The sequence below is a fragment of the Falco naumanni genome, chromosome 13 (genome assembly GCF_017639655.2).
Source record: "Falco naumanni isolate bFalNau1 chromosome 13, bFalNau1.pat, whole genome shotgun sequence".
Lineage (NCBI taxonomy): Eukaryota > Metazoa > Chordata > Aves > Falconiformes > Falconidae > Falco > Falco naumanni.
The window spans coordinates 27829692-27849328 of record NC_054066.1 but is presented as its reverse complement, the minus strand read 5'-3'; the positions used below and the strand labels follow the sequence as shown (position 1 = coordinate 27849328).

The following is a 19637-nucleotide window of genomic DNA, read 5'->3' as shown; positions in this document are numbered from 1 at the left end:
ACATCCTAACTTTTTAAATTAATGAACTTTGTATACCTTTTGTGCTCTTTCAGTGCTTAGTTTTTGGTTTTGCTATTCACAAAACAAGAAGGTCCACATGGCTGCTCAGCTGCTGAACAGAGTACTGCACAATTTATAATTATATTTAATTTTTATGCAGAAAATTAAGTAGGTGGGTTTGGATGTGTACACTTGCTCTGAAACCTGATATGTTCTGTGATTGTGGGTTGTTGTTTTTTTCTCTCCAGGATTCATATAGCTATAGCTAATGTGCTAAAAACACAACTGAATAGTTTTGTAATTTGCCTCTGAGACTAATCTGTGGCCATCTTTTTAATGGGATTGTAAATTATATGCACTTTATGAAGGGACTACAGTAGACTGAACAATTGTGTTAATGACTCTTATCAAGAGATTAACTAGGAAGGCAGGGTGTAGATTAGATTATTTCACCTGTGAGATTGCCATGGGAACATTTTTATGATTTGTCTAATTAACTCAGTGCCCTTTTATAGTGGTCCCCAGCAGTACTACAAAAGTTAGAGAAATTTCTGCTGTGATCCCCCTCCTAAGTTGCACTGTGGCTGTTTCCAATTGAATTGGAGTGAAATGCCAGGTCACAGACAATCCCTTTTTGAAGGAGTTTAAAAAAAAAAATAATAATCACTTAGCAAGGTGCTCTGTGTACATGAATCTTCATACACATGGTGACCGTCTGCCAGTATGGGGCCCCTGCCTTGGCAGATTTGCTCTCCAGTTTGTGTATAGCAAGGTAGAGACTGAAAAGAATAAAAAAAGGGGTGGGTGGGTGAGAAATCCCTTGAAATTAAACTGATGAGGTTTGTGAGATGTTATTGGTTGAAGCTGTTGGCTCATGCAAGAACAGTAGCTGATGGGGAGCCCATGTTGCTCCAAGGCTTACAGCTCTGCTCTGGCAAGGTGGTAATGATATATGGGTGTAGGGTGCTCTTGCCTCAGCCTGAAAATGCTCACAGTGTTGGGATCCAAGCAAGGACCATGGTGTTTGCTTTACCCTAGGTAGCACTTTTGCTAATCTCTTTACTGATTTAATTGGCCTATTGGTGCCTCTTAGCATAACTGTGCCATCCTTAAAATGGACACAATGCAGATTTATTTCTTGAGAGTGCTGAGGAAGCTTTATGGAAGTTAGATCTGCACAGAAAAATGCAAGTCTCTTGTTACTGCCAAACTTCTGGGTTGTAATGTCTGGAGTGGATGATGATGGACATTGACGAGGCTGGATGCAGCGTGCTGTCCCACTGGAGGGATTTGGCCTCTGAGGACTATTTCTCTGCTTCTGCAGCTGTAATGATCTTTATGGCTGAGCAGTTGCTGCCTGCTAATATAAAATATTTTCCACTTATGTTAGAAAACATTGTATTGTATGATCAAGAGATGGTGGGGATGGAAAGGAAGGTATTGCGGCGATGGAGACTTACATAACTAGTGCTCACTGTCTCCGGCAAGCACAGCTCAGCTGGCACATTAATAAGTGGATTGCTGGTTTCTTGGTGTGCTTGCATAGATATAAGCATCAGAATGAGTGAGTAGTTTCATTATTATCAGCATGGAGATACTGTTTCTCATGTTGAAGACAAACACAAGCATGTTTGGTGGCAATTACAATATACGTAAAGATTAAGACCGTAATCAAAACTGCTCAGTGTGTAGTTCATCATAACAGAGGAAACTGTTTCTGTGAATGCTCATATCCTTCTGTGAACCTAAAATCTTTAAAGGCAGCTGTTCTTCTTTAGGGTCCTCAACCAGAGATTTCATGTGGCTGCTGACTGTGCTGGCACCTCTCGCTTGTGTGCTTTGCAAGAGAAACATTGGCGATGGTGTCTCCAACCACTGGAAACAGGAGCAAGGCAGGGTGGCCTGTGTGTTCAGGCTGGCTGGGAGCTGGTGGCACCTCCTGGCAGCCAGCATTGCTCCCTGATGCCGTGGCCGAGGTCAAAGCTGCGGTTGACACGGGGACACCTGTCCTGCCCAGGGTTGGGTATTCCCATATGTGCAGTGCGGGAGGGCAAAGTGTCCCAGCGTTAAATCCTGCAGGCGCACTGTCCGAGCAAAGGCAGTCGCTGTGAAGTTGGTGGCTTGGGGACTGTTTTCTAAGTACCACTACAGTGCAGTGTAATAGATATTTGTGCATGCTTTCTGAAAAGCAGCTCCTTTGGTTATGGCCCAAACATGTGCTGCTTGGCCTAAATGGAACTTTCAGAAAGGTGAGAAGTGTAGAGAAGTGCTTCTAAAATAGATGTGTGATTATATTTTTTTTCACTGTAACCTTCTGATTCCTAAGCCAGTTCATCAGTCTTCTCTTTTGTGAAAATTAATAGACAGTACCACGTGCTGAAAAGCTGAAAATCGGATTAATATATTTCTTTTCAGTTTTAAAACAGTCATCTGTTGTTGTCATTAGAAGTAATAGGCTCATGAGCTATAAAAAGAGCTGCTTACTTTTTCTGGGGGAAAAAAACCTCCACTGGGAGTTCAGAAGATGGATCTGTCATGTCAGATTTTCCCCCTGCATTCCCCGTCCTGGCATGCTGAAATTCACACTGGCTTGGTTGCAATCTCATCATATTTCTCTCAAAATTAAGCTGGACTCAACTGTAATTTGCAATTAAAACCTTAGAGATGGAAGATGTGGGTTTCTTCCAGTAGAGTGGGCTGGGTGCAGATTTGTGTTCTTTGTAAAGTAACCATTAGACCAAAACAGACTGGTGTCTTTTTAGCAGGCATAGTTCTGCAGCCCTTCAGAGGAAGGGTAAATGGTAAAGGAAACTTAGACTGTTGGTGACACTTAAGGACAGACATGCCTGTCCTCCATAAAGACATTCACCTACCATTCCTCGTGTAATTTGGCCAGTGCTGTTCTCTCCAAGGTGCAGATTTTGTGCCATAAAATAAAAGACAACGCTAGGGTTGCCATTTCCTTTTGTGTCTGAAAGATTAGAGTACTACTCCCGTAAACCAACACTTGGTTGGAAGCTTCCTTTCTTCTGAAATTTATTTCTACCAGGCTTTGCTGCCCTCTCCGTGGTGCAGGGTTCACGGGTGGTCAGCCCTGGTAGGCTTTGGCCCCGTTGCCTCCATGGCTTTTCCAGCGCTGGGAACGCCCTGTTGGGATTTTGGGGATGCGTTTTGCTATCCAGGGCTTTCAGAAGAAAGTTGGTTGCTCTAACAGTGTGCGTGGTGGCATTTGGTGTGTCAAAATTGTTGAATTTTGTTCCAAAAGGGAAACTTGCTTTTGAAAAAATCAGCATTTCCTACAGCACGCTGGCCACGGCCTTGACCAGCTGCAGTGTGGTGGGGGCAGTCGCTGCAGCAAAGGCACGGCAGGATGGGCCACCCTGCCGCACAGTCTCTGCTCCGGGGAAGCTGTGGTCATTTACACCAGGTTTTGCACTGTCACATGAAGTCCCGTACAAATGGCATTAAAATCCTAGACTTGATTATAGCATCTCCTTATCCTGTAAGTGACTCAGTTAATCCCTGCTGCCACTTGCAGGGTAGCTGTCATATCCGACACCACCCCGCCACCCCCAAAAATAGTAACTCTGGATTGCAGTGAGAAATTGGCTTTCTTGCCATGGACTTGAATCTCAGCGTGTATATATGTGTGTGTGTGTATGTTTATTCTCCCCCCCCCCCCCCCCCCCCCTTGAACTATAACCTAGCAACACTTTCTTTGCTGAGTCCCCATAGCACTTGCGTTGTCCCAGACCTTCTCCTCGGCGTTCAGACTGGCTGTAGTTTCAGAAGCACTCTGGCGGCAGAGAAGCCAAGATGTCAAGAGGCTCCATTCTTTCTAGCTGGTTCCCCTGGCAAAAGTTAAAAGCTTGTGTATTTTGAGGCAGAAGTGGTGCTGTTGAAAGCTCTGACCGCAGTGACAGCATCAGAAAGAAGAGGCTTTTTAAAAGGAATCTAACTTGGCTTTTTAATGGCATTCATCCTTGTGCGAGGTTTCCAGAGCTGCTGTAACTATGAAATAATGTTCTGTAGCCATAGTGCCATAGATTACTCTTCCTGAGGGCAAAGATGAAGAAAGGAAAAGAAAACAATTTATTGATATCACAGAAAGTGGAGAGGGATTCAACAGGTCATCCTGTGAGTGCTCCCATCCCCTGGGAGATAACCCCGGCATTGCTGCCTTTCCCTTCCGGCCATTGACACCCGCCTCTGAGAATTAATACATCGGCTGTCCTGGGCATCCTTACGTACCCGGGACTGTAGCGAAGGGATTAGGCACGAGCTCAGTTCAGATCTAGGAAGGCCGAGACTTTCTGCTTTTGTTCTCCATGCTGGGCTTACACTTAGTCAATGAAGTTTTGTGCTGAGCCCTATTTTGATTAGATGAGCAAGGAGAGAGCAATGTCATGATTTACAAGATAGGGAAGAGAAACAATTAGATATTATGTCTATAGGGTATAAAAAGGGAAGAAGGGCTTTACATGAAGAAAATGGAAATATTACCAATTCATCTATTAAGTGATGAAAGTGTGCTGTGAAATAAGAGGCAAATGCATCCCCTGGGAATTTTAAATGGTAATGAGTAAAACTGAGAAATGATGCAGTGGGGAGTTTACCTTTGGCAGAACAGTAAACTTGCTGTTCTAATAAAGCTTTTCCTTTCCTGCCTCATTAGGTTTTCAGTGAAAGGACCAAGGGACGTACCTACAACCCACCACTGTGTTCCAGGTTCTGAAAGCCAAGGCAGACTGTGGCCAGCCGTGGGGTGGTACTGCTGCTGGTTTAGCAGGAGCCGCGGGGGCTCAGGTCCCAGCTGTGCTGGGTCACACTGCCTGCTAACAGCACAGGGTGCAAAAGGCAGAAGGAATCTAGAAACTAGCAGAAGCACTGGAGAATGTGTTGCAATTATTTATTTTTTTTCCCCTCTGTGGGACAGTGTTACAGGAAAGCGTGATCCAAATGATCCCAAACTCACACCCCTAGCTCCATCCTGAACTCCCAGGGAAAATCTCAAAATTCAATCTGAATTCAGCCCAAACCAGTGTAGAGGTTTCAGAGTACTTGGACAAGAAGTCCCTGAGCCAGAAGGGACACCTCAGTGCTAGCACTGTGGGTGATGCGCCACTGCTGTGTGTGTGTGGACATTATAGATATGCCCTACATGTGAAGGGTGGGAAAAAACCTGATGGTACAACAGAAAAAAAAAAGAGTACAACAAATTTGTAAACACACCAAGCCAAGCAAGTAAGAAGCCACAAAAGGCTTGCCAACTGAGTCACTTTGTGAGGAGGACCTAAGGGGACCTTTGGAATATCAGACCATATTTTGTAAAGATATTATCTAGTAAACTTACAGGAAATCTTCTTCTTGAAAATAGCCTGCGAGTTGGCCTGTGCTGGAGAACAGTGGAAAGCACTGTGGTCCTTCTTGTTGGAGAATAACCTAAATTGTAGCAACTGGGCTCAACAGGCATAACTTTGATTTTCAATAAACTAAGAAAATGCACATTGAGTGAACTATCTTTTAAGAATCCAGAATAATGGATACATGAGCAATAAACTGTGGGAGTTAATTGCGTAATGGCTACTGTTCCCACATGTGCTCCATTTACCAGCTAAATCCTTGGAAATCTTGCTGCAGCATTGGCTCGCGCTCGTTTGTGCTGAACAGCCGTGATACCGCTCATCCCAGCGGCACTCTAATTAGCGGTAACCTCTTTCCAGCCTGAAACATTTCAGTGATGCCTGCCCTTTGTTTCCTAATTCTGGCCTCGTTTTCTGTTCAGTGTGATATGCTCTTTCCTTGCACAGCCCTCAGGTCTTGATTGACACCTTCTTTGGTATCGTGGTGCAACCCCGGCTGGCTACCAAGCCCAGCTCAGCCGCTCACTCGCTCCCCCACAGTGGGATGGGGGAGAGAATCAGGAGTTCAATAGCTAAAGGCCGAGTGCGCAAGCAAAGCACAACAAGGAATTCTGTCGCCGCTTCCCACGGGTGGGCAGGTCTTTATGTACATCCCCAGCAGAGCCGGGCTCTGCGTGGAACGGGCGCTGGGAAGGCAAAGGCCATCGCTCCCAACGTCCCCCCTTCCTCCTTCTCCCCCAGCTGTACGTGCTGAGCGTGACGCCATATGGTCTGGGGTACCCTGGGGTCAGGGGGGTCAGCTGTCCCGGCCGGGTCCCCCCAGCTCCTGGCGCCCCCCAGCCCTCTCACTGGCAGGGCCCCAGAAACTGAAAGGTCCTTGACTCAGTATAAACATCACCCAGCAACAACCAGAAACATCAGCACGCTGTCAACACCGCCGTCACACCAAACCCAAACCACAGCGCTGCACCAGCTATAGAGAAGGGAATTAACTCTCTCCCAGCTGAAACCAGACTATTTGTCTTGTTTGGAAAGATGAGCGCATGGACTGAGCCTGCACATGCTTACCTTGTGCTCACTAGGAGCAACGTTTGTACCAGAGGGACTGTGCCCCCCTGCAGTGAAGGTGCACCATGGAGGGCAAATACAGGCAGTATTTGATGGAAGAGCCTGAAGCTATTTGCTCTTAATTAGCAGATAAAAAATGTGTTCTATTTTACCTAGTCAAGATCAGAGCCCTGATGCACAAGCAGAAAAAAAATAAAAGGCATTCCCCTCCTTGAAGATGTCATGACCCGAATGGGCAAGATGCACACAAGCAAGGAGGTGGAAGGACGAAGGTGCCATGGGAGGTCGGTGGCAGGCTAGGGTACAGGATCTGACCCGAGTGTCCATGCTGCCTTTCCCTGCAGTAGCTAACTCATTTCAGCGAGGCTAACTCATATTTGGTTTTTAAATCTGAATGTGAAACTTGTTTAAGTAGGTTTAGCGAACTCTGTTGATGGTACAGTTTCTGTAAAGTGATCTGGCAAATTGCTCTGACAGCTGTGGATCGCAGAGGCCCTGTAGCGCTATTCATCTTGTGCAGTTAACGTAGCTTTCTTGAACACTCACAGCTGAAGTGTTCAAGGTCCCTGTTGGGTTGCCAGAGCAAATAAAATAGGACCTTTCCCCTCCCACCCCCGATATACAAAAGCCACTATCATCTGACATGTCTTTTTGTTCCAGGATACGAAGCATTTGCCACCATCAGACATTTAATTACCAACTTTACAGAATGCTCAGTGTATTTGGGGCACAGCATTAGCTTTTATGTTCCAGCCCCCAGAATGGCATGCAGAACATTATGCATCCCTGGGAATTAATGTAGATGGTCTTGTGTCTGCCCAAACTGGGGCTCCTTGGGCCTCTGATGTGCCCCTATACCGGGCACACAGGTGCCACCTGGGATACTGCCTGGGGACAACCCCCCAGGTGTGTACCAAGAGGCAGCAGGAGCTTTAGGGAGCTGCTCGTGTAACCCAGCAGGTTTCCCATGGAAGCAGCACCTCCAGGCTGGCATGAATGGGTGCCCAAAATAGTAGTGAGTAAAAGCCTTCACCGCAAAGGATCCCGATCTTTCTGTCCTCTTTAGACTCATTGTATTCTGCTAAGAGGCTTAATTAACGTGCAGATTGACAGGCCTTGTCAGGCTGAAACATGGACTCTACATCATTTTAATACAGGGGGCATGGTCTTCCCTGGGAAAACAGGGTAAAATATAGATGAAAATGAATAAAATGAAAAAAATATAAAATGAATAAACCCCAAGATGCTTCATGGACACAAAAGGTGTCCATAGGAAGGGAGGAATTCTTTGTTAAAAGGGAAACAAAGTCTTAAAATAAACGGGTAACGTTAGACATGGGTGTAAAGAGCTCAGAACATCATTGGCAATGGACTGTTTTCAGTAACCAAAAGCAGCTGGGGTGTTTGAAAAGCAGCTGAGGCTGCTGCTTCTGTGCTGGAGCCTGACTGACACATGGATCAGAGCTGGTGCTAAAGGTGGTTTAGCGCTGCGTGTGCTATCCCCAGACACGTGAGATGGACCAGGAGAGGTGAGTAGCAGCAGGGAGAGCTTCATTATCTTGTATCCACCTCTGATGACCACAGGATTGGAAAATGGCAGGAGGTGAGAATGTTAAAGCCTGTAAATTGGCTTCCTAATAGGTAACAGAAAGTGGCATCAGGTGGCTTTGATCTGAGATGGATCCTGCACGGCTTCTGGTCTTAACAGCAGCAGTCATTGTAGTGTTTCTGGCTTCAGACTGCCTTCAGCTGTGCTTGCCCTAGCTCTGCCACCCCTTCAGAGGCTTCGCTGGGAAAGGGATGATCGATTTTGCACATGCCTGTGTTGGTGCTAAGGAGAAGAACTCATGGGGTCCTTAAATGCAGCAGCTCTGGAAAGATAAGATGGGCTATAACGCATTTGCTGGCAGGAGTGGCTGTGAAAGCTCCAGTGATCTTTATTGATATTTCCAAATTAAAGCTCTCAGCGCTAGCTCCCTCCCCGCATAGCACTGCCAGGCTGATGAGACATAGCTCTCCTTCAAGGCAGCAGCTGGGCTGGGCTCTGCTCACCCAGGTGCCCTCAGGCAGCACTGACCCTCCAGCCCCTTTCCAGCATCCTCCCTGTGCTCCCCAGCCCAACTCGAGGGGCGTGCACCTCACACTCCGAGGTGAGAGCAACCGTCCCGCTCCAGCGCAGGGTTTCTCCAGTTGCTGTGGCCTTTCTGTGTCAGGAGGATATCAAACGGGCACTGTGGTGTTGCGTCAAGTGACTTGCAAGTAAGGAGAGGAGGAAACGTGCATCAGTGGAAGTTTTCCTGCATAATACAAAATCACCATTCAACAAAATTTCAATTAAAATCTGGAAGAACATCAATGAAATAGAGTACTACCCAAAACTGATACATCTTAATAACTGCTATACTTACTCATAAAATGGAAAAAACCACCGCCTTTACTGCTATTTTTGGGCTGTAGTTCCACTGAAATTGGAGCTTTCTCTTCCCATCTCCATCTCTCTGACCTCTTGGGAAATGCTGTTGTATATTCATTCAGCAGGAAATGACAGACCTCTTAGGCAGAGATACTCAAACAATAGCATGCATGTCCAAAAAGGGTTTTGAAAATTAATTTTTAATATGTGGCCTCTGCCCTGATTTCTGTGTGTTAGTCTAAACCCACGGGTATAAATAGCTCTACTGACCTGAATAAGATACTTTTGGGTATAGCAACAAAAAAGAATCATTGCCTGCTACTGGAAGTAAATATTTATTTAGGTATGATTTAACATATAGAATATGTACTAATAACTGTTCTTTAAAATGGACTTCCTCAAAGGGAATTAAGGGACCAGTGTGTTTAGATTGCTTTAGGTTTCTGCTCCTCTGCATCTGAGCCTGCCTCGATGCCCCTGTATCTGCCAGCTGCCGTCATCTCCACGGCCGGTCAAATGAGAGGTGACATTTCAGTCCAAGCCCAAACGAGGACCAAAGTCTACAGCAACCTCTGGGTCCCTCCATTAAAAAAAAGACCCTGAAAACTGCTGAAGACAGCTGAATGAGGTTGCTAAATCATCACACTGGACGTGCACGTGTCCTTGGGCTGCATGGAGCCAAACACAGCCAATTTGCAGGGAAAAAGGCAGAGGGACCTGGAATCTTATTGCTTTAACTAAATACTGACAGCAAAGCTAAACCAGGCGCTTTTTTGATGTGCAGACTGCTTTGGGAGCCAGCTCAGTGCAGCTTCAGACAGCTCTTTTACACAGGCTTCCCCCTGGCAAGTCTTGAGCCCCTTGGTCTTTTCTGTCCCACAGGGTTACAGGCTTTCCTGGCAATAATGAAGATGTTGCGATAGCCTGATTTCCTAAAAGTACAGATCTAAAGGCCGAAAAATAATTAATGCATAACAGAGTGTACATGTTGAAGACCAGAAAAAGACACTTCGGTTTGCTTTTAACACCAGTCTTGCATGTCTGACTTCCATTGCTTTGTGTTCCTTAGGTATCTATATGTGTCTGTAGCCACCCAACTGCTATTAACGTCTGTATTCAACTCAAGTAGGAAAACAAGAACTGCAGTAAATTTTACGATATGTTTACATTATACCCAGGTCCATAGAGGCACTGTAATTCATTGTGTATCCCAACAGAAGTATGGATCTCTTCCAATTTAATTTTCTGAAGTTTGAGTTTGCAGCTGGGTCACTCCTGGTGTAATCTGGGAGATGCATCTCCTAAGGCTGTGGGTTGGAAGAGCAGCATCCTGGCTGTCACTGCCACCCATCAGTTACCATGCCGGGGGCTGAGGCCAGAGCATCCGAATCGCTTTCTGTGGGCGCAGCAGCATAGCTAGCTTCATAAATTTTGTTGCAAGGAGCAATAATCAATACTTCATGGTTAATGACGCAAAACTGAAATTAGTATAGATTTTATGTCTCCTTCTCTTCCCAATTATGCAAACATTGCTATGCCCCTTCTGTACTTCCCTTATATTATGGCTTTTATAAAGACCGTCCGGTGATGTTTAATTGAAAGACTGAATAGTCAAAAATGTCACAACCAATTTTGTGTTTTACTTTTTTTTTGTTCAGTCTTCACCCTGAGGTTAATAGAAAATGATGTCAAACACAAGAAATGATTTATTTAAGTCATGCAGGTTTTGTCACCCAGAGCTATATATAAAGTCAATTGCAAATTGTTTTCACATTCTAAATTACCGTACATAGCTCTGGGGTACACTGAAAAAATGACCAGCGGAATAATATGGGAGAAGAGAAGGTTATCTTCTGAACTGAACTGTGCTTCAAGGAAAACAATTTTGAAAGTTGCTCGCTTTTAATATGCCAGAAGAGGATGTTCCTCAGAGCCAGTGTAAAAAAAGGAAGGCAAAAATAAAACAAAGTTTCACGGCTGGATCGTTTCCAATGGCTGATGAGCCGTAGACAGCAGCCAGTCCTCCCAAATGACGTGCAGTGGCTTATCAAGTGCAGCATGTCCACAAAATGGTGCTACAATTAGAGGGGCAAAGACTGGGGAATCGTTTAACTTGTCGTCATGACAAATCTAGTCTGTGTATAAAACGCATTTTGCAGTAATAGGCCTTCCAAGGCTGGGAGGAAATGAAAGCTGTGTTAGGAGTAAACCAGCTACCAACTGTGATCTTATTTCAGGTTGAATAGGGTAGAATCTTGATTAGGATTAAAAAGCATCACATGAAATTTCTGTTTCACATAATCAGCTTTAATTGGGAAAGCAGAAAGTAGAGGTGGCTGATCTGTTGTGCTCCTGGAGATTGCAGCAGTCTTCTTGGAAAAAAAACCCTTTGATTCATCTCCAGGTCAGATAAGATATACATGATGCAAATATCCTTGTTTTGCTTTTTTAATGTTCTTAGCCTTCCCAGGAACCCTGTGTCTGTACACAAGGTAGGTGTGAAGTAAATTACCCTCCTTCCTAACTTTCAGCAGCTTTTGCTTTTGCATTTGATTCCCAACTTAATGAGCTGAAAGAAGTCATGAGTTAACATCTTCGTGTTTTGCATAGACTTCTCATATTCCGGTGCTTCTTTTATTATTTTATTATTTTTATTATCAAACAGTTGATGTTTAAACACAAACCTGCAGGCGCATCCCTGCATCTCGGGGTGATGCTCTTTGCATTGCATCGTAGGGATGCGCTCCCGAGGGTTCAGTGTTTGCTCATCACCCAGCTTTTAAGGAGAATGGGCATGTGTGCTCTGTGCATGCATGCCCCAGCAATGCCAGGGCACTCCGTGCTACTGTGCCCTGTGAGGGGATGGAAAGCTCAGCCTGCTAATTGCATCCCCTGAAGCACGCACTTCATTGAATTCTCCTCCACCCCTCAACTCCCACCCCTTCCAAACAATAAAACCCTGCCACCCAGATACTATTTAGGTTTTTAAGTCAAATCTCTGTGCTGAACATCACAGGTAGATTTTTCCTGGGGCAGTAGCATGGATGCAGGGAACCCCAGCTAAGCATCTACAGTTAAATTTGTGACATCTCTGCTATTGAAGGAGGAGCTAATGCAAATACCCCAGTAAAGGCGTCAGGCTGCAAATCTCAACTAGTTACTCTCTTAATTATGAGACTGAACACTGTTTGATTGCAGAACAAAGAGAAGTGCCTGAAAAGATGAGCTGACACTCACTTGCCTCTTACCAAGACCATCTCCTCTTGAATCAAGGCATCCACACACCTAAGACAGGAAAGAATACTTTTCTCTTTTGCTCTACCTGTTATTTTTTGTAGGCCTGATATTTTCTTTCAAGTGTGTGCTGGACATATTGATAAATATATTGGTTTCTTTGTAGTTATTTTGGGTATCTAAATTTGAAATCAATCCCATAGACATTACCTGAGGGGCCGTTTTGTTTCACGGTTGGTTCACAACGTTGGAGGTCGAGCAGGAATCTCCAATGTCAACCAAGGGCTTCCCATTAGCACATTGAAATGTTTTTTCTCTCCTTGTAGGAAGAACTCAAAAGGCTTCAGCACACATTGGAACAGGTCAACGATGGCACAGACTTGCTTCAAAGGTAAGTGTGTGATTTCTGCAGTACCTCACACGTGATAAAGGGAAATGGCTTTGATAAGGCAACAAGCCCTTTCTGAGGGACAGTCTCTGTTGTCAACTATGTTTTTCACTTGGTAATATACTAACTATCCAAGTCTTTGCATCTCTCCCATAAACAATTCTTATTTTTAGTTACAGGAGGATAATTTCTGAAAACTGCTGCTGATTGAATGATGTAATTAAGTGTCCAGTAAAGTCTCAAAATAACTCCACAGGTTGGGGCCTAATCTTACAAATTTTCATGTGAAGACCTTTCATTCATGCTGCTAGTCCCATCCAAAGCAGTGTCCCAAGATGTTTGATTTTTATCTTCTAACATTTTAAAATTGCTTTCTGAAAGCAATCCGTTTGCAGCACCAATTCCTTGGTCATCATTTATTACAAAGAATTTTTTCTTCATATTCCTGTATGGCTTCTGCTGATGTAATTCATTTGCTACCAGCATTACCATTGTTACTTTTCATTTTACTCTCCAGCTTTTCAAACGTAGCCCCAGGGATGAAAGTTAATTTAGCAAGAATATCTATTATATTTGCCAGTGGTTTTTTTATTTGCAGCGGCTTCTTTGCTGGGTGTGCCTGTCTGTGGAGCTGTGGCATCTGGAAGGTTTAGTGCAAGAACTCAGGCAAGCTCTGATCTGGAAACTAGATCTAAATTCATACTTTTTGTTAACAGTCAAATGGAGCCGGACACAGGGACCCAGATGCCTTCCTCCAAAGACAGCACCACCTTATAATAATCGGCTCTTGTATGTTCTTGTCAAAAATTCAGAATTAATTCACGATGATTGCAAAAATGTCATGCTGAGACGCATTAAACCCATTTTCTTTCCTTTTCCATAGCCATCAGCTTGCCATGGATGAAGAAAATAATATCAAAAAATATCATATCAATTTACAGCCTTTGGAATCAAAAGTGAAAATGTAAGTAACAAAGAATGTCGTTTCTGCCTTCAAACACAGTTGAGTTTTTCTGATTCCTGAACCACAGAACCCAAACTGTATCCATTGTGGATTTCTGTCTAACTTTAAATATAAAAAAGCCTCGATTTAGCAAGTTAACTGAACACTTTTTTAAGCACATGAAGATTCTCTTTGAGTTTCAAATGTTAAACTTCAGTGTTGCACTAGTTTTGTAGTTTTCTCTGTGCAACTAAAGAATATTTGAGAATCCACTAGATTTTTCATATGTACAGGGAGGGGGAAGTGTAGCACAGAGCAAGCAGAACTCCTCGGTGGTATTTTTCACATTTAACACGAAGCTGGGTGCAGCTCCCGGGGGGCTCTGCAGGAGCAGCCGGGGCTTTGGGTGAGGATGGAGGTGCGAGTCTGAGGGGCACGGGGCTCCTGGGCTGGGAGGTGCGGCACAGCTGGGTGGCACTTGGAAAGCTGGTTCTTACTGGGAAGGGAGGCAGTTGCCAGCCCTCAGCCAAGGTACTTGCATGACACCTAGCTGCACCACCTGGAAGGAAGAGACGAGTATCACTGTTCTGGTAATGAGCTCCCCAGCTTCCAAATGCAATATTTTCAGCCTTTGTAATACATTTCCCACCTGCTGTATAGTTTATCATGAGGTCAGCTATTTTAAAGCTTTTGACCGTGCTGTATCGGGACACGTGGTAACACTGGGAATGTAACTTACAACTTACTGCATGTCTGTCGGGGCAGAGGACTCCCCCAGCCCTGGTGCAGGCATTAGCTGTTTTCAGCAGTCACTAACTGCGCTGACACGGTGCCCCTGGACTTCCCAGCAGACAGCAAAAGTTTAACGTGGCTCCACTTGCATCAAAAAAAATGATCAGCTTTATGCTGAAGCCTTCAATTACTTCATGGAAAAATTTTGCAATGTCAGGCACAGCTTTACACAGAGCTGTATGCATCGCTACGTTACATTCTGAATTTCAGTTGAAAAGCTACAGCTAACTCACTATACAGGATATTAAAATATTAATGCTATATTAAAATATTAAAAGAACATGAAGCTTCAAATTAAAATCCAGCCAGTGTCTTTTAGTCATGCAAATATAAGCCAGATGAAAGAATAAATTTTCAGAGAAATTTCTAGAAGGGTAGTTATGACTTAACCATGGTATATTCTCAAGATTAAAAATAGAAAGTACGTGTAAATATAAATACGTACATGCTACTTGTCCGTATTATGCTGTAAAGCTTGAAACTGAAACAATGCAAAGTGTAAATGCTTGAGGTGTGAAGATGTGGGAATTTTTAAATTGAAATGCATTTACTGAAAGCTCCTCCAGTGGCACTTGCATTGGGGAGCTTTGGTAGGTATTTCAGACCATTTTAAAGCTGTTGTGTGAAAACACCACAGGTCTTAACCTGCCTGACTGGCTCTGAAGTGCTCTATCCTGGTGAGGCTGTCATAGATGTGGGTTTGTTTCTAATCTGTTATTCTTCTAAAAAATGACAAAATACATATATTTGATGCCCTCAACCCCGAGATGTTAAAAATGCCCTGTGTGTTGGGAACGTTGTTCTCTGACCAGGAACAATTACTCACCAAGAGGCACTTCCCCCTCTCTGGAGTTCCCAGCGCTGTAGGCTGTCAGTGAGACGTTGTAGGTGTCCTGGCATTGAGCTTCGTCCTCCTCCTGTGAAGTCAAGAGGCTGGACATACCAGTGTGCAATCAAATGCCTTTTCAGCGGTGTCTGCGTGCTAAATGTTCTTCTGGCTTAAGGAGATGGGAGCACAAATGACATCTTAACTGCTAAAAAGGCGACATAAAAAAAGAAAAGATATTCCTAGGGCAAAGTAAATCCATGAAGGTTGTACCCTTTGGTTTGAACTACAAAGCAGATAGTGAGGTTCCTTCGGGAAGGAGAACTGCTGTCTGCACTGCTGCGGGGTACAGGCACCCTGAGTGGGAGCAGGGCCAAGAGGGGTTTGGGCATGGGACCCCTCCTGGGGAGCCCCTCAGCAGCCAGGCTGGGTGCTGAGCCTGCCGGCCCTTTGGGAGCAGGGAGGGTAGAGGACACAAGCACAAGAGCTTTGCACCACCTGGTAGTCTGAGAACAACTTCAGCAAAGGTTGGGGTACTCTACCTGATTAACAGTGTGCTGAAGGTTTTACTGACTTGACTTGATATCCCAGGGAATAAACTCAACTGGTTAAAAATCCTGAAAGGAGCTCTTTCTAGCTCATTGCACTGCAGCACTGCTGCCGAGTCTCTGGTCAGGATTTAGCTCCACCTTTCTGCAGAGTTCGCAGATCATCCTGTGTGCGAACACCCACATACTTTGTGTCAATGCCATTGCTATCGTCAAGTTTTAATTCCCAGCATCTCTCACTGGTCTCCCTGGCACCTTCGGCAAGGCGCAGGCGGGCCGGCACTGCCACCTGCTGAGAGCCGCCCTGGCTGCCAGCTCCCCAGCCGTGGGCCAGCACAGAAAATGGAATGTCTCTACAGAATTTTGCATCACATTTTAGAAACCTGGTCAAAGTTTAGAGTTTGGCAGCAGAGCTCCCGCTGCAATCCCCACGCGTTGCTTTGGAGGAGGCTTTCAGTCCCCAGCTACTGAAGACAGAGGAGATTTTGAAGGATAGTGGTCTGGCTCTGAACTTCCAACCATATCTGCATTCCAGTCTGAAAGCTGGTATAAATATAAGATGTTGAAGGCTGTTATTCTTTTAAGCAGATAAATGCATATTTTAATTTTGTTTGCAAGAAGTAAGACAATTGCAGGGTTCTGAACAGTCTCAAATTTAAATCACTTCTGTAGGCTTAGGGATCTGAAATCAAGAATTGCTTCTGCTTAACCTTAGTTTACCACACCTCCAGTTATACTAGTAGTGACTAATATAAGACCTAGAGTTGTGTGTGATCATTATCCAAGTTGGAAAACAAAGTGCACAAAAAAAGAGAAAACCACTAACCCCCACCTCTTCAGTCAAGAATATATATTTTAAATAATTTCTGTTGCTGCATTCCTCCCCAACCCTGTGCCTTGGTGTTTGCCTCAGCATCCAGCGAGCATGGCGTGAGTACCTGCAGCGCCAGGATCTGTCACACCAGGAGCAGCTGGACAAGCGCAGCCCCTCCCCGCCATCCCTCTCCTCTGACAAGATGAGCAGGTCCATCAGCATGAACACCTTCTCCGACAGCAGCACACCGGTGAGCGGAGCCGGTGGGCTCATTTTCATATGTGATGCTTTTTGTAGGGTTCCTTTCTAGGACTTTGGATAAATGAAAGTTAAGTTATGGGCTAATCATGGAAGATGGACTTTTAGGGGAGTAGAAGTGTCTCAAATGAACCTGCGAGTAGATGTGCCCCTTGTAGGTACAGCTGAGCATGTGACTGTGCGTGTTAGACCTGGACCTCAGCAGGGGTTAGCAGTGCTCTCGATGGGAAAAAGGAAACCAAATGGCAGAGCGTTCTGCAGAAAACAGGGATCTTTGCGTTTAGTACTTTGTCTTCCCCCCAAAAAAACTGTGGTGCTTTTCCTACAAATAGATGTGGTTTCTAGGTGGTTTTTTTTTTCTAAAAGAGACTTAGAGAAGTTGATCTAGTGATTAAAAAATAAATTTTATTTTGGAACAAATATTCATGCCACCTTGCAGACTGGTGACTAGAGGCTGGAGGCCATACTCTTTTTACAGCGACTCTAAACTAGAAACCCAAATCTAGAGCCCATTATTTGAAAAGAAGTGGCTCTGTGACTGTCTCTGGAGTGGGATCTTTTAGGTCGATAAAGCAGCAGACAGTTATAGAGCCTATAAATATTGTTTTCAGCTTTGTGAGAGAATGCATCAGATTTGAGGCAACTGTAGACTAGAGTGCATGACATAATTCAGTTGTTTAAAGAAAATACAGGAGACAGAAGTTGCCACGGTGTGTGTTAGACCTGATAAATACAAGTAGGATGTCTCCCCTGGGGCGGCCGAGGTGTGAGCAGGCGGTTTGGACCCTTGCTGGGCGCGTAGGCTGGTCAGCTACAGCAAGCTCTGTCACCAGCCACAGGACAGCATTTGGTGGCTTCTGAATTCACTGCAAAAATCTAGAAATCATTGCTAGTGGGGTTCTTGAAGTAGGTGCAGCCTCTGTGTGAGGAAGCGGTGGCTGTTAGTTTAACTCTGCCTTCATTGCAAAGTTGGAGCGATGGCACCTCACGAAAATCATGAGGCAGGCTCACAGATCCAACAGAGAATTTCTGGGCTAAGAATTCTGGTCTTGATTTTACAGGGACACTTTGACTCTTTCCTCCATTGAACCAGGCTCAAACTGAAGCTAGGTGAGCTGTTTCCAGCAGCTATTATTTTTGTGACACCGTACTTAGGCAGCCTGCATTAGATTTGACAGCATGTAATAAAATATTACTGGGAGTGCACTGTTTTATTTTTAGATGCCTTGTCTCTCATAGCTGGAGACCAGGATGGTAAACTAGGTTGCAATATTGGGTTATACACTAATATCTTACGTATGAAATGGCTTAGGTTCCTCTAATGAGAGAGATAAATTTGGATATAAATTTTTATCTGCCGCTGGCATTTGTTGGAGCCCGGTGCTGTGCCGGAGTGCTGAGCCAGCCGCTCGGCCACCACAAGAGGCCCCTCGTACCCTGCGCAGGGAGGCTCCTGGATGCTCTCAGAGGTTCTCCAGCCGTAACCTAATTTGGAAAATGATGCATTTTCAATGCTTTCAGGTCTTTCAGGGTAAAATGAGTATGTCTGGGAGTTGTGTATTTGTGGGAAAATGAAGCTCAGCCACTAGAATTGCTGCTTAGTTTGTATTAACACAACACCTGCTCATCTCGCTTCTGCATCCTCCTTGGTTCACACAAAAGAAGATGGGAATATTTTCTTACACGTTTCTAGTGCCAAGCCTGTCGATAACCTTTGAGAAAGCAGGGAACATTTCTGAAGGCAAAGGAATGCCTGTCAATTTAATGTGTCCTTGACTGCTGCAATACCTGAGGCTGTGGTGGACCCACGCTCCTATGTGCAGGATGGTTCTCAGTTCTGGGCTGAAGCACTGGGACTCCAGGCAAACATCAATGTACTTTTCAAGGTCCCCACAATCTACTTAAACCCAGACCTACTAATTTCAGATGTTTTTCTGTTTGCATCAGAGAGTTCTGTGGGGCATAACGAAAGCAGAGAGCAGATGAAGGAGGTGAGGAGGGAGAAGCCTTTAGTGTGGGAGCTCAGCAGGTGCCCTGGGAGGGAGGGAGGTGGTTGAAGGTGTGAGATCTCGTGGCACGGCACTACGTGGGTACGGTCTGAGAACAGCTGGTGCCACAAAGCAAAAAGGCAGCAGCACTGTTTGCGGTAGTTTTGTTTCCTGATTGCTTCTGGTGAAGTAAAACAGCGCTGGCCCTGTGTGGGTCATGGTCTCAGCTTCTGCAGCACGTGGGGGCAGGCATGTGTGTGGGCAGAAATGCCACCAGTGGGTGTGCCTCGCGGAGCTGCGCTGGCTCATCCTTGCGACTCCCTGGGCACCTATGCTGAAGGTAGTCTCTGATCTAATGCAGTAGCAAGGCTGTTTCTGTCTGATATACATGTGCTTTCCTGATGGCAAATGTCACATAATTTTATTTTGGAATTCATACTGTCAGGTTCAGGGCAGGACAGGGATAAGGCCAGAACAAAGCAGGGACAATTAACCTTGAACTGTTGACATGTGAATGGGAGAGTAATTGTCTTAACCAAATAGACACTTGGGCAGAATTAAATGCACCATTTGGACTGAGCCACATTTTCTGCTCAAGTATAAGGTAAATGTAAAGAAGGAGAAAAAAAACACCTGAGCAGAGAAACCACTGTTGGACCCCTCTGTAATTTTACACTCTCTGGAAGTTTTGTGTTTACAAGACCCAAGCTGGAAGTTGGGGAATAACCAAGCAGTCAAACGCGCCATCTCGCCCGTTTGCCTTAAATGTCCTCAGTTTGGCCGACGTTCCAGAACTACATCTTTGCAAAATGGTGCAAATTAATTATCATGCCATTTCTTTTGCATTAGCAGTGCTGCTGTTGCCCTAATATGCCTGTTGCTAGTCTTTGTATAGCAGTATGCTGTGCTGAGCAATATGGAGTCTCCCAAATTTCTCTTGCTGTCTGGCAATCTTCCTCTGAAAAATTTGGAGGAGGGAGAAAGCTTGAAATTTGGACTCTT

General features: G+C 44.9%; 1 protein-coding gene across 1 annotated transcript in view; it reads left to right on the top strand.

The window, feature by feature from the left end:
• Positions 1-17735, top strand: part of IQCJ (IQ motif containing J) — a 54856-nt gene extending 37121 nt beyond the window's left edge. Inside the window, exons 2-4 of the mRNA XM_040613600.1 lie at positions 12405-12469; positions 16489-16639; positions 17709-17735. Coding sequence (XP_040469534.1) covers positions 12405-12469; positions 16489-16639; positions 17709-17735 — 243 coding nt within the window. The remainder of the gene's footprint in view (positions 1-12404; positions 12470-16488; positions 16640-17708) is intronic.
• The last annotated feature ends 1902 nt before the right edge of the window (positions 17736-19637 follow it).